This window comes from Capricornis sumatraensis, chromosome 1, assembly GCF_032405125.1.
Source record: "Capricornis sumatraensis isolate serow.1 chromosome 1, serow.2, whole genome shotgun sequence".
NCBI classification, from domain to species: domain Eukaryota; kingdom Metazoa; phylum Chordata; class Mammalia; order Artiodactyla; family Bovidae; genus Capricornis; species Capricornis sumatraensis.
In genome coordinates, this window is record NC_091069.1 from 57,596,190 (window position 1) to 57,610,903 (window position 14,714).

Sequence of the window (14,714 nt, forward strand, 5' to 3'; positions counted from 1 at the left end):
GGACCCCCAAGGAAGTCCCGATGTAAATTCTTTGAACATATCTGTGAAAGGCAGTCTGGCGGGTCCTTTAAGCACCAAGCTAAAAGGTATTCTTTCTAAAACCTTCACCCACCAGCCGTACACAGGATGACCATAATGGCGAATCAAACTCATGTCCTCTCTCACATGCAAAAGTCCACACGGGCCGCTCTGAGATAAGCAGCCACAGCCCTTCTTGGGACATGGATTTTGGAGCCCACCCTGTCCTGACTGGCTCCTGGCTCCATACAGCCTCTGCCTGGGAACACAGGGGACTCAGAACCTGCCCTGTGAAGACTGTGTTCACCCCTTACCTGCAGGTTAAGGCCCCCACCTGTTTTCCTGGCAAATAATGTCCCTAAGTCATTTTCACATGTCCTGTTGTGCAGTCAATTTCTGCTTACTCTCTGATCAAGCAAGTACATTTTTAACCTCAAATTATGGGCTTTCACATTTGAGTTTTTTTCCCCCTCAAATGTACCCTTACTGGCTTTGGGCTAGAATGCCAAATGTCCAGTTCTGAATTCTGACTGTATCGCAGTTCCCTCTTCACGTCCGACATCTTGCCGCTAGTACACCTGGAAGCGTCCTCTCTGAATTTCCAATGCAGTTTGTAGATAAAGACAACACACAGGGTGGCAGACAGGAATACAGAGAGCCCTCCTGGAGGCTACTGCCCATCTACCACTTGATATTCTTTTGCATCTACTAACATATTCATCTGAGCTGAGTCTGTGGCTTCTACAAGCAACTGTCCTTTTCTGTCAACTAGGACAACAGGGAACCCTTCAGAGTTCATAGATGAAGGTGGGATCAGGAAACATCCAGGGAGCCCACCATTCGGTAACAACTGCTTCCTGATCCCCAGTGTGCCGTGTCTACCTCTCAAGTCAGCCTCCCTTACTATGAAGGAATTCAACAGTCATTTTGCAGGGTTGCAAACAGAAACCAAGGGAAATTGATCCATAGAAAGCCTGCCTCTTGGGTTTAGGACTCTCAGGTGGTGTCCTGTCTTCTCCAACTCCAGCCAGCTCGCACCCAGCAGGTCAAGAATTTGTTGCTGTTCAGTCACAGTCGCTAAGTTGTGTCCAACTGTTTTCAACTCCATGGACTGCAGCACACCAGGCTCCTCTGTTCTCCACTCTCTCTTGGAGTTTGCCAAATTCATGTCCATTGAGTCAGTGATGCTATCTTAACTACCTCATTCTCTGCTGTCCCCTTCTCCTCCTGCCTTCAATCTTTCCCAGCATCAGTATCTTTTCCAATGAGTCAGCTCTTTGCCATCAGGTGGCAAAAGTATTGGAACTTCAGCATTAGTCCTTCCAATGAATATTCAGTGTTGATTTCCTTTAGGATTGACTAGTTAGATCTCCTTGCAGTCCAAGGGACTCTCGAGAGTCCTCTCTAGCACTACAATTTGAAAGCATCAATTTCAATAGGCTATTTTAATCCTTGGCTATTTGACCTTGCCTACGATGAACCTAGAATAGCCTGGCAGATTATCTCTAATTTCCTTATAATAAAAATTTTAGAGTCCTTCCCAATTTCCCTATTCATATTTTAAATTGATACATACATTGCCAAACTACCCTCCAGAAAAAGTGCCAACTTAAATTCTACATCATTCCTGCCAAACAAGGACATTATCAAGCTTTTAAATCTCTGCCAAGAAAACATGCAAAAAATGTCATTGTAGGTTTAATTCCCTTTTATTTGATTACTGGTGGAACTGAACATTTTATCATCTATTCCTTGGCTAAATTAATTTCTTTTGTGAATGTCTGTTCAAATTATTTTCCCATTTCTTTTTTGGCTCATTGTTTTCTTTTTGATTTAATAAGATCTTCCCTGGTGGCTCAGACAGTAAAGCGTCTGTCTGTAATGTGGGAGACCCAGGTTTGATTGCTGGGTGGGTAAGATCCCCTGGAGAAGGAAATGGCAACCCACTCCAGTACTCTTGCCTGGAAAATTCCACGGCCGGAGGAGCCTGGTAGGCTACAGCCAATGGGGTCGCAAAGAGTCAGACATGACTGAGCAACTTCACTTCCACTTAATGTTTTGAGAGTATTTACTCCGTTGTTTCTATGATAAATTTCCCCCCACTAACTTTGCTTCTGATACCCTTTTCTATTTAGCAATTTCATATTTTATGTAACTAAATTTTTAAAGGTTATTTTAAAAATAAAATTGACCTGCAAACCAACAAATGAGCATTTGCCTATGCTTAAAACATACTATGGAGTAAAATAAAGTAAAAATACTCTATTAATACTATCTAATAAAGAAACCAGGCCATTTAAAAGATATAGAAATCTAGGTATATTTATAGTGAAATCTCTTATAACTTAGTTTAAGAGTCTTGCTGTAGTATGTTATCTTTTTTTTAGAAAAATTGTTTTGTTAAAAGTGATGCCGACAGGTTAAAAATTGTAAGCCCACATTCTGGGGCACTGCACGTGCTCTGAGTAGGGGAGGCCAGCTAGAGCCAGGCAAAGACCTGACCGTCACTGGTAGGGGATAGGGCCGCTTTCCTCCGAGAGGGAAAAGGCACCACGGATCCCGACCATGTTCTAGCAATGGCAGGAATCACATGGCCCTCCTGGGCTCCCCATGGATGGAGGGCAGAGCCCCTGAGAAAAATGGCGGCCTGTGAAGGGAACCACTTCCACCATGTGAACTGTTTCACCTGAGCTGGGTATCCAAGCCCGAGGCTGGAGCCAGAGTTAGATTCAGCTCTTACTGAAGATCCCCCAGAGAAGGAAATGGCTACCCACTCCAGTATTCTCTCCTGGGAAATCCCATGGACAGAGGGAGGCTGTCAGGCTACAGTCCATGAGATGACAAAGAGTCAAACACAACTTAGCAACTAAACAACAACATTCAGATACTTACTTTCCGTAACAACCACAGAATTCTTAATTTAAAAGTTACACAGTTGTGTTAAATCATCTTTTTATTTAGAATTTGCTTCAAAGGGCCAACAGAAGAAGCTGCTCATCTGTCTATTGGATGAGGACAGCCCCCCCCCCCCCCCCCGAGTCCAGTTCAGTGTTGCAAATTCCCTCCTAGATCAGTCCCACCTCCTAGTATCTCAGGCCTCTGGTGTGGGTAGCAGAACCTCACATTTAAAAATCCCTTGCTCTCCCTTATATATAAATGCTTTGCTTAAAATCCTGTTTAAAAATGATTTCCACTGCTTTTACAAAAGTTTCACGTAGAGACACAGGAGGTGGCCCTAGTGGTAAGGAACCCACCCGCCAGTACAGGAAACCTAAGAGATGCAGGTTTGATCCCTGGGTCGGGAAGATCCCTTAGACAAGGAAATGGCAACCCATGCCAGTATTCTTGCCTGGAGAATCCCATGGACAGAGGGTCCTTGTGGGCTACAGTCCCTGGGGTCGCAAAGAGTGGGACACGACTGAGGCGACTTAGGACAGACAGTTCTTTAGATTATGAAGAAACAGTTGATACAGGCATCTCCGACCAGAGCCACACAAGCTGCCTGCAGGTAAAGAATCCATTGCAGTGAACCATCTACAGCACAAAGGTTCTCAGAGTAGGCTGCAAAACAAAACTACCCAGGCAACTTTGAAAATCCCAGTGTACAGACCACAGCACAGACAGATGAAATCGGAATGTTTGGGGTGTGGGACTCAGGCATCAACGGAAAAGCACTGCTCGAGAGCAGGGCTCCCCAAGCTTTTTGGCATCAGGGACCGGTTTTGTGGAAGACAATTTTTCTACGAACCTGGGGGCTGGGGATGATTTCGGATGATTCAAGCATGTTACATTTACTGAGCATTTTATTTCTATTATTATTATATTGGCTCTACCTCAGATCATCAGGCATTAGATTCTGGAGGTTGTGGACCCCTGATCTACAGAAATTGCCTATTTGCCATCACCTATGTATGCGTGCACGTGCGTGCTCAGTCGTGTCCAACTCTTTGTGACCCTACAGACTGCAGCCCATGAGGGTTCTCGGGAGTGATGATAAATGTCAATTTTCTCTTAAGTGTCCTGTAGTGCTAAAATGTAGACAACTTTTCCGGAGTCTTGGAGTAACTTCCTATGGATTCCGGAGTAAGAATACCTTAAATAATACCTCAGTGATCGAAGTGCTAACTATACTAAAGAGATGAACCACTGGGGGTGAAAGGATTAAACAATGAGGAGCCTCTAAGGTCAAGATGTTGAGGGGTAAACACACATGGAACATGATGAGGTGTCATCTCTGGAAGATGCTCCTGGGTCTACAGCTGAGCCTAACTGAAAGGCATAGAGACGGCTCCTTTCCAACACAGAGAGGAACAGTTACATAGCAGCAGTGACAAAAATACCTTATCTCGGCCCCAGAACCTTGATTGTGGCTCAGAGTATTGAAGGATATCAAAGGCAGTCTCTTTGATAATAACTGGATTCAAAATCCTGAACTGTTTCGGCTGTAGTGGGATTTTTTCCGCCACCTGCTTCCAAAAGAAGAGCCGCACCCAAAATGGCTAAGGAAAGAGAGCAAGCAATCGTTAGGGAGAGTTAATAAAGATATCAGAGGAGGGGAAGAATGTGGCCCCTGCTAATGAGGGCAAAGCTGTGGGTGTGGCCCCACATGGGTTTGTGTTCTGCATTCTGTGGCAAAGTCACAGAGCCATGCAACGGTAAGGATCTGATCAGGAAGCTGGCACTGGGCAAGGAAAGGAACTGCAGAAGCAACTTTCATCAGTTTGGGGAGAGACGTTCTTAAGGTAATGGCCTCAGATGGTAGGTCTTTTCAGGATCCAAAGCCATCATTTTGTCCAGGGAAGATCAAGCAAATAGATTCAGTTTGAGGCCCACCCGTGCTCAGGCCCCACCACGCCCCGGCCCCCAGCCACTTACTCCACTTCCTGTCTGGTGATATCTCTTGTCTGACTGTAAATCATTTCATATGTGCTTCATCTTTCAACTAGAAAAACTACCCAGAGGAAATCCAGAGGACCCCAATAAATTTTGGAGACACAAATTCTCCATCATGTGAAGCTTCTCTAAAGAGTTTGATATGTCCTATTAATTTTACAGTCAGCCAGTTTGTGCAAGTGCATATAAACGCACACACACTTCCTTAAAAGTTGACCTCTAAAATTTATTTCAGCATAATGGAGGGGGCCTCATAAAGTAGGGTGATAAATTACTGTAAAGGAAAACAAAAGGAATCCCGAGTCAGGGCCGTCTCATCCACATCTGCCCTTCTGGAACGCTGTGGACTGACTCCAACAAGAGCACCACCAATCAAAGCATTTTTGGAGACTCTCTTTGAAAGGACCCCTCAGAGAATTTACGGATATTCTTCTGAGCAGCCTTGATAATAATTTATACTCATGCAGATAAGTCTAATTTCTGACAGCAGCCAGAAGCCATGTAAATTCAAGTCTGGTAAATCAGCTGGGTGGTCAACCTCAATCATAGCAATTTTGGCCCCATGCTTTTTATATCCACTAAGTAATGATACCGGTTTCCATGTGTGACTTGGGTTCTGAAAGCAATTTCCCAAGGGGAGTTCTGAGGGGCTTCGACAAAACGAGTGGCTATTTGAAAGACAACACAAAAGCATGAATGTTAACTTAAAAATGAAAAAAAAAAAAAAAACCCTATAATTCCAGTTAGAAAGTCCTTCACTTTTTACAAAGGCACATCCAATGGGTGAATTTCTACTGCTTACCAGGGTTTCATTTTTGACCATTGCCTGAAGCCAGTTGAAGTCAACACTCTTAAATAAAACAGCAACAAACAAGTCACTGGAATAATATTCAAGGTCAGACAGAGGTGCACCTTCTGGATAAGTCATCCTTATAGTAGTCTTATTGCCAACATGCTCCGAATATCCTTCAACTGGTGCGTTGTTTAACCTATTTAAATAAAAAGGACAAAGATAAACTGACATTAACCACTTAATCACGTGCAAAATTCCTGCAGCGTGTTTTCCACATTTTTTAAGGACTGGGAATGAGGGTATGGCTGGGGGTAGGGTGCCTCCCCTCCAGCAGCTCCATCATCCCTCAGCTCTGCCCTTTCCAGGTGCTGATGAGCGAAGTCTTCAGTCTGCGAACTAGCAACATCCGCCCAGATCCAATCTATGAATGACAAGCAATTCCATCTAGTCCTGCCATGTTAAGCCAAACTAAACACATTATACTGTGTGTGTTCTCTGGGCACTAGTAATGTTTCCTTGAAAGCTTTCCATTGTGCTTGGATATTAGTGGTCCTTGCCAGAATTTCAAAAAGATAATCAGAAAAGAAAACCTAGAAACCGCGGCAAAGCAGACACAAACCATAGTTTCACAGACAGAGTTGGGCCCGAGGAGGGCACTGGGCCCAAGTGCAAAGTGAAGTGAAAGTCGTTCAGTTTTGTCCAACTCTTTGCAACCCCATGGATTGTAGCCTATCAGGCTCCTCTGTCCAGGGTATTCTCCAAGCAAGAATACCGGAGTGGGTCGCCATTCCCTTCTCCAGGGGATCTTCCTGACCGAGGGATTGAACTAGGGTCTCCTGCATGACAGGCAGATTCTTTACCGACTGTTACCAGGGTGCAACCTGGTCTTAAATTAAAGCAGGAATTTGGGGTACTGACCATTGTTAGATTGATGGAGGCTTTGCCAGTGTGGATGGTCTGGGGGAAACATTAAGAATTCTTCTTAAAGCAGTATCACTCACCCAGGTACATAGTTTTGAAATCTCAAGAAAAGTCTGTTTGGTCTTTTCCCTGTATTATCACATCTGTATAAACCTTTCTTTTCCATTCTACTTTCACTTCCTCGTCTAGATCTCAGATACCTAAGTCCTGGGTTATTAAAAGATATTATTAGACATGACAACTAAATGCAGAGTATGATCCTGGACCAGTTATATTCTTTTTCTTTTCCTTTATTTATTTAAAAAAATTTTTTGGCCATAATGTGAGGCATGTGGGATCCCAGTCCCCCAACCTGGGATTGAACCCGTGTCCCCTGCAGTGCAGTGTAGAGTCTTAACCACTGGACTGCCAGGGAAGCCCCTTCTTTCTTTTTAAATAATGGACACTACTGGAATAACTGGTGAAATTTGAATAAGGATTGTAAATAAGTCTCTACTGCATCAGTGTTAATCTCCTTATTCTGAATATCATCCTGTAGTTCTATAACAGAATATCCTTGTTCTTAGGAAATGCACACTGAAGTATTTAGGTGAAAAGAAGGAGCTTGAAATTTGCAACTAACTCTCAAAGGATTCAGAAAAGAATAATAAAATATAAAGAGAAAATTATAAAGCCAGTGTGATCAAGTGTTATCAGCTGGGGAATCTGGGAAAAGAGGAGCTCTTTGTACGACTCTGGCAACTTTTCTGTTAATTGTAGAACTGCTTTAAACCTAAAAGTTACCCACCAAACATTTTTCAGCTGATTTCTATTACCATCTGGCTAAGTCTCCCTCCTTAGTCCCCAGCGCTCCCTGGTGCCCAGTGCCTATGCATGACGTGCATGCCTCCCAGGCTGGCCCCACCATCAGTGGTCATCGAGCCAGCCCCTGTCCCCTCTTTCACTCTCCTCCAGCCAGACAGGGCTCCTCACCCAGATTTCCCTGCCCGCTTTCTTCAAGGTCAAATCCTACCTTTCTTTTAGGGACTGTGAACAATATTGGGATGAGGGACGATGAAACCGCTGTTTCTGGGTGCTTCCTGTGGGCCAGACACTGTCGCATGCTCTGAATATTCTCATTTTTTGTTTTTTAAAATTTTAAATTAATTAATTTTTACTTATTTATTGGGCTGTGCCACGTCTTAGCTGTGGCATGCAGGATCTAGTTCCCTGACCAGGGACCGCCTGATAGGAAGTGCAGAGTCTCAGCCGCTGGACCACCAGGGAGGTCCCTGAAGAGTCTCATTCTTTGCTGAAGCCGTCTCATTAGCCAAATCCCACCTTTCCTCAAGGTCAGCTCAAGGCCGCCCTTCTCTTCCACAGTCTCTCTCCTCTGGCCAGTGTGCACCCCAGTTTCTCACCTTGTCTCCTCCCGTATCCCACTTGTGTGCCGTTAGGATGGGCACAGGGTCCCGTCTGCCTCTTCAAGTCCTGCCTGTGGATATCGCTCAGTGCTCACACAGAGCTGGGGCTGAGGTTCTGGAAGCCTCAGCACTCTGCGTTTGGAGTGTCAGGGTCTGGTCGGAACTCCACGCCCTGTGGTACCTCTGTGTCCTCATCTCTGACACTGGCTAAGAGGATGGCTTCACCAAGGCATGAGACCCACCAGAGCCAGGACAGCGTCTGGCACACAGGAAGCCCCCACAGGAAGGAAGCAGTTATACCCTCCCTCACCTCAACAACTTCCACACCCCTGAAGCCCTGACCCTATTCCCATACTTCAGACCTTTTGCCTCAAAACTTGGTCCCTGTTTCTTCTCTCTCGGCCCTTAAGAAAAAGTCTGGTTCTTTCCTAGAAACCTCTTACACCCCCTCCCCTTTCTTCCATAGCTCCTCCTCCTTCCTATACATTTTCCAAACATAGCTCCTAACAGCACTCTAGTGTTCTTGTTTGGAGAATTCCATGGACAGAACAGCCTGGCGGGCTACCATCCATGCGGTCACAACGAGTCGGACGTGACTGTGTAACTAACACTTTCATTTTTCACTGAGCATCTACCATAAGTCTGACACTGTTCCACACGCTTTACACCTATTAACTCATTTTGTCTTCACAGTAACCCTATGAGCTCTGTGTCATCATGGCCTCCATTTACAGATGAGGAAATCAAGGCACAGGACAGCAAGGAAACTTGCCCAAAATCACAGCGACTGGTGACAAAGGCATTATGTGCACATACTGCCACTTTCAGGCTCAAGATGTCTGAGATGGATCTTGTCATCCTTCGTCACTAGCCAGAGATTTTCCTCAACTATCCCAGTGGTTCCACTAATACCTCAGACCTCAGACTGGAAATCCTGGTGTTTCCTAACATGACTGTCAAACTATCAGCAAATCCTGTAATTCAGGATAACTGCCTACTGCCTGTAGTGAGTGTGATTAGTCCCTTCAGCCATGGTTGACTCTTTGCAACCCTGTGGATTGTTGTCCACCAGGCTCCTCTGTCCATAGGATTCTCCAGGCAAGAATACTGGAGTGGGCTGCCAGGCCCTCCTCCAGGGGATCTGGTGTTTAAATGCTTCTGTGTGTTTTCTGGTCCCAGCCAGGGCCACCTTCCAGGTTCACCCACCCCAAGCCCCACTCCTAGAAGCCAGGTGTCCCACTGACTCAAGTATGTCCCCCTTCCCCACATCCTCCTCCGGGCCCTGCCTAGCACAGCCTTCCTCCTTCGCTGGCTTATCTGAATCTACCCATCCTTCCAACCCTCAACTCCACTGAAAAGGTTTTTACCAAAATGAGGGTCAGTACTGCACAGTTTGGAGCATCCAATCATTTCATGTCTTTGTTTCAACTTCTCAAAACGTGAGTCCCCAGAAGGCAGGGACATGTGGGGTTGTTCTGGGTGCTTCCTGTTTGTGGTGCTGCCCTGACCCACGGCAGTGAGCTACAGCCTAGAGGACAGAGGCTGCTCTTCAAGCCACCGTACCGTATCACGACATCAAACTGGTTCAGGGCATGGCCCAGCTCCAGTCCGTGGAGGATCCCGCCGCTTCCGATGACTACACAACGCTTGCAGCTCTTGGCTCTCAAGTGTTCAGGAAAGTCATGCTCTGGCAAGAGTTCCAAGAGAGTCTGGACTTTCCCAGAGAACTTGCGGAATCCAAAAGGAGGGTCGTACTTGTACTCAGCCTCACTCTCCGCAGGGACCTTCGTCACAAATGGTGGCAGGTCCAAGCTGTACCTGCTCCTGAAGAGCTGTGCCATCGACCTCTTGGCAAACTGGGGCCGGCACTCCTTCTGCAGGACTTGCTGGGCATACTGCTGGGCTCTCTGGAAAGAAGCACACAGACCTGCATGTCAAAGGCTTGGAGGCATTGGAAGTACACTCTGACAGGAGACACTTGGCCCTGTGGTGTTTGACATAGCTCCCTTGTGGATGACTGACTTGTAACACAAAACACCTGCATTTAAGAGTTAATTTATGGGTCTTTCCTGGTGGCCCAGTGGTTAAGAATCCTCCTGCCAGTGCAGGGGATGAGGGTTCAATCCCTGGTCCAGAGATTTCACTTGTCATGGGGCAATGCGGCATGTGAGCCACGACTAGCCCACGCTCTAGAGCCCATGAGCTACAGCTACTGAGCCTACGCCATGTAACTACTGAAGCCTGGGTGCCTAGAGTCTGTGCTCTGTAATGAGAGAAACCAGCATGATGAGAAGCTCTCGCACGGCAACTAGAGAGAAGTCCCCACTCTCTGTGGCTAGAGAAAGCCCATGTGCAGCAACAAAGATCCAGCACAGCCAAAAATAAATAAGCTTTAAAAGATAGTTTAAAAGGAGTCAATTTATGCTTGACGTTTGAGAGGAAAATCTAGGAGAAGCACATGAAGAGGAGATAAAACTCGATTAAGATGTCTCATTGCATGAGTGAAACAGGAAGGCCCCCACCTCCCACCCTTCCGGCCTAGCTCGTTCAAATAAATCCGGGGTTCAAAAGGTGTTTAAGATTTCATTTTTTAAAAATCTTCTCAGAAGATTTCATGGTTCATAAAATCCTGATACATGTTATAACACAGATGAACCGCAAAGATAGATTCATATTGTTAGGACCAAACTGAAGCCAGGACAGGCTCTAAGGGGCAGGCTAGGCCTGAGGTTTAGTCTCTAGGAAAGCTGAGGCACTGAGAACTCCCGCAGGCAGTGTAGCTCGACCAATCAGAAAAAAATCCCTGTAGCCCCCCGCCCGCGCCAGACCTGAGCCAATCCGGATAGGGATGCGAGGTTTAAAAGTGCCACGCGTGCATACGGTTTAACCAATCAGCTATGCTGTTACAGGAACAAAAAACCATCTGTATAAAAGTAGATGTGATTCAGAGCTCGGGGCTCTCGTCAAGACTCCACTGCTCTGGATGAGACTTGAGCCCTAGCTCGAGTTAGCAATAAACCCCTTCATGCTTTTGCATTGCTGTGGATGTCTTATTCTCTCAGTTTTGGGGACTCGGACACTGTGCATAACATTTGGGGGCTCACCCGGGATCCCTTCAACTGGGAAGAACAACACTCTCCCGGCAGAAGGGGTTTCCTCACTAGGAGGAGAGATCTCTGAACACCGGTGTTAATTCTGGTAAAGTCCAGCGTAAGGCCGAGGCTCAGCATCGTGCTGGGGAGGCGGCTGGCTCTGTTTTCTGGTAAAGTCCAGCGTAAAGCCAAGGCCTGGCATCGTGCCGGGGAGGCGGCTTGCTCTGTGGACGTTCTGCCTGTAAGATACTCTCAAGGGGGAAAAGTGTTGAAAAGGGGGGCCCAGGAAGACCTAGTGCTGTGTTCTCGGCCGATGTGTATCTGTTATCTGTTTGTCGTGTCTGTGTGAGTGCCAGCATTGTCTCTGCTCTTTGTGTGTTCATTTTGTCTCCTGTGTTCTTCTCTGTAATCATGGAGCAAGCGACTTCTACTCCTTTGTCCCTTATGACTGACCATTTTTCTGACTTCAAATCTAGGGCGCAAATTCTATCGTTATTGGTGAAAAAGCCGAGACTGACATCCTGACCACTCGGGGTACTCAGGGGCCAGCTTGCCTGCCAATGGACCAGACCCGGCGGCTGCAACCGGGACCCTTTTGTCCCTGGTCGCCTCCTGACGAGGACAACTGGCCAGAGTGCCCCGACTGGTAAGGAACAAGAGACTTTATTGACCTCTCTCCCCTCCCCTCTCTCTTTCCTCTCCTTAACCCCTCCTATCCTTCCCTGTTTTTCTAGTCCCTCCCCCGGTCCTGGACACAAAAATCTGGTCGAAGGGCCCTCAGCCTGAGCTGAGAATTGGAGACTGATCACCTCCTCTTGGCAGAGAACTCGAATTCTGGTTCTGATTTCTGGTAGGGCCGAGTTCCAGTCCTCCCTTCTCTGGAGGCCAAGGGAAAAGTCCCGTAACGCCTGGGTGTCTGTAGGTGGCAGGAGACGTCTGTAAGGCCACCGCTTTTGCCTTCCTCTCCTGCCTCCTCCTTCTTCTTTCAACCTGGCTTCCTTTCCTCCCTTGAAATCTTTGATGTTAGTACTTAGATCTGAAGTTCTGTGTCTCTATAGGAGGTTTCCTGAGAGACTATATTTTTGCATTTAAGGGCTTACGTGGTGGAGCCAAGGTTAAAGCGTCTGCCTGCAATATGGGAGACCTGCGTTCGATCCCTGGGTCGAGAAGATCCTCTGGAGAAAGAAATTTTGCTTTGTCCGGCCACCATGTGGTTTAGACCTGCCGCCATTTTATTAAAACTTGATTTTCTTTCCCTGTGCCTTGAGACCAGGGCTCTCAGGAACACTTATCTAGACCATCTCTAACTCCTGACACTGAAAAAAAAAAAAAAAAAAAAAAGGCTTAAAGCTAGATCGTGCACTGTGTCTGTCTAAATATGTCTTGGTAATATTTTTGTGGTTAATATGTATATGAGTTCTATTTATTTGGCTTAAAAAAAAGGGGGGGGGTAAGCACTTACAAATCAAGTAATTCTAAATTAAACAATAAATTCCAGGTTCATGTAAACTGGAAAATATTCAATGTTAAATACCTGATATTAATGTTTGTTTGTTGACCTATCTAATATAGACATGTCTTAAAATAATTAATGTTAAGTAAAATATTTTCATTGTACCTAGGATTAATATAAGTTAAATATTATATCTGTTACAAGTTTGTCAACAAGGAAATTACCTCAAGTGAAAAATCTTCTAAAAATGTAAATGAGATATGAGCTTTTATATCTCTAGCTAACTTTGGGGTGCTTCAGAAGGCCCCTGGAGCATCCCAAGGAGAGATATTAAACTGTGTTTATTTGGTTGGTTAAATTACATGGAAAAGATTATCAAATGAATAATAAATCCACTCATGTTATAATGTATGGTAAATTAACTAATACAGATATCCTAAAAATTATATGGAGTTTTTAACATTCTGATATGTCCTGGTATTTTAATGGAAAACCTGATGACTTCACAAAAGTTAACAAAAGGACTAAATGAACCAGTAAATATGCTTATAACTTTTATGGTTTCTATCTAAAAAATTATGGGTTTAAATCTTATGTTTTCAGGGAGTAGGGAAAATCTTTCTCTCAAACTAATTATGACAATACTTTGATAAAATTAAACATTATAAACAAAACAATTATATTTTCTGACTCCTCTAAAAATTGGGAGTTCTTAGGTTTCCAATAAGTTTATCAAATGAGTTAGGAAGATTATCTCATGGGTATAAAAAAATCTCAAGAAATTTTTGAGACCTTAAAAGGAAAAGATTCACCTAGATTTGTTAGGCAGAATCTGTGATAAGCCTTTGGTGTGAGTTTCCCAGCCCTGTTTTACTTTAAAAGTTCAGTCTGAGACTCTATAAATATTTCAGCAAAATAAAAAGCCTATAGTCAATTATGGTTATAAAAATCATCAGACCAAAATCAGTAAAAACAGACCTATTTTTCAAATAAACTAGCCTTAATTTGGTTATATTTAATAAAAATAAGGGTAACTATAAAAAAAATATTTCAAAATGCTAAATCCCAGTTTGTTAATGGAGGTCTGCATCTAGTAAGACTCATCTCTTAGATGGTTCTTTGCCGTTATGTGATATTGATGTAAAATTTAATTAAATTCTTAAAAAACACCCTAAGTTTGTTTCTGAAGCTTATCTCAGTAATCTAGCTTTGGATGAAGATCAGATGCCTCATGACCTGCAACCAGGACTGGAAAAAGACATAATTTAAGGGACTGTCTCCAACATGGATGGAAGGACTTTTTTATCAGGAGAAACTACACTACACCAGGATGAGAAGACGACGACATCAGAGGGAGACAGCTTCCCCGAGATGCTGGACCTGATTCGTATGATCATTTATGTTTTCTTGACTCCTTAGACCTTTGCATATAAGTCAAATGCTTTTCTATCACAGGCCTGATCCTATGCTAGTTTTAAAAATCAATCCAATTGTTGGGTTTGTGGCCAATTACCTGTGTCTAGTTCTGGGTTACCTTGGTAAATTTCTCTACTACCAGACTCTAACTGGTTGGCCCTGAGAAAATTTACTTAAAAATTATAGTCATATTCAGGTCACTATGGTATTATTAGATAGGATCCCCTCACTGGGCCAATTAATAATGCCTGCTCTGACTCTGGCTATAAATTTGAGCTTTTTTCTACTACCCAAGCTCAATCAGAACAAAAAAAGTTTCCACAAAGAAGGGAAAAATCTCCCACAATTATGAGATGGATTTATATAAATAATACCAGGCTACAATAATTTAGGTTTAAAGTCTCCTCTGTTAAAAAAAATAAATAAATAAGTAAATCATACTAAAGATAATCAGTCTAGTAACACTAAAAAACTGGGCTATGTGCCTTATAGATGGTGCCAATATATAATTTCCCTGGAAGATAAAGATTCTACAGAACAGACTAAGTCAGATGACCTGAAGATATACTGGGCTACATCTAATGAAAGTTCTTAACATAAGTCTTACTTGTGACTTTACTAATACTGCTGGCTATGTTATTTGTATTTCCCCTGTCTTACAAAATTGCTGTTTCTTACACTGTCAAATGTGTGTATGAGGCCTCTAATAAAATAATATATAGTCC

General features: G+C 44.2%; 1 protein-coding gene across 2 annotated transcripts in view; it reads right to left on the minus strand.

The window, feature by feature from the left end:
- ST3GAL5 (ST3 beta-galactoside alpha-2,3-sialyltransferase 5) overlaps positions 1–14,714 on the minus strand; it is a 62,160-nt gene that overhangs the window by 1,614 nt on the left and 45,832 nt on the right. Inside the window, exons 4-6 of one of the 2 annotated variants that reach the window (XM_068977103.1) lie at positions 9,592–9,935; positions 5,714–5,900; positions 4,359–4,517 (exon numbers count right to left, since the gene is read on the minus strand). In XM_068977103.1, coding sequence (XP_068833204.1) covers positions 4,359–4,517; positions 5,714–5,900; positions 9,592–9,935 — 690 coding nt within the window. The remainder of the gene's footprint in view (positions 1–4,358; positions 4,518–5,713; positions 5,901–9,591; positions 9,936–14,714) is intronic. The other variant, XM_068977111.1, reaches the window with a different exon arrangement.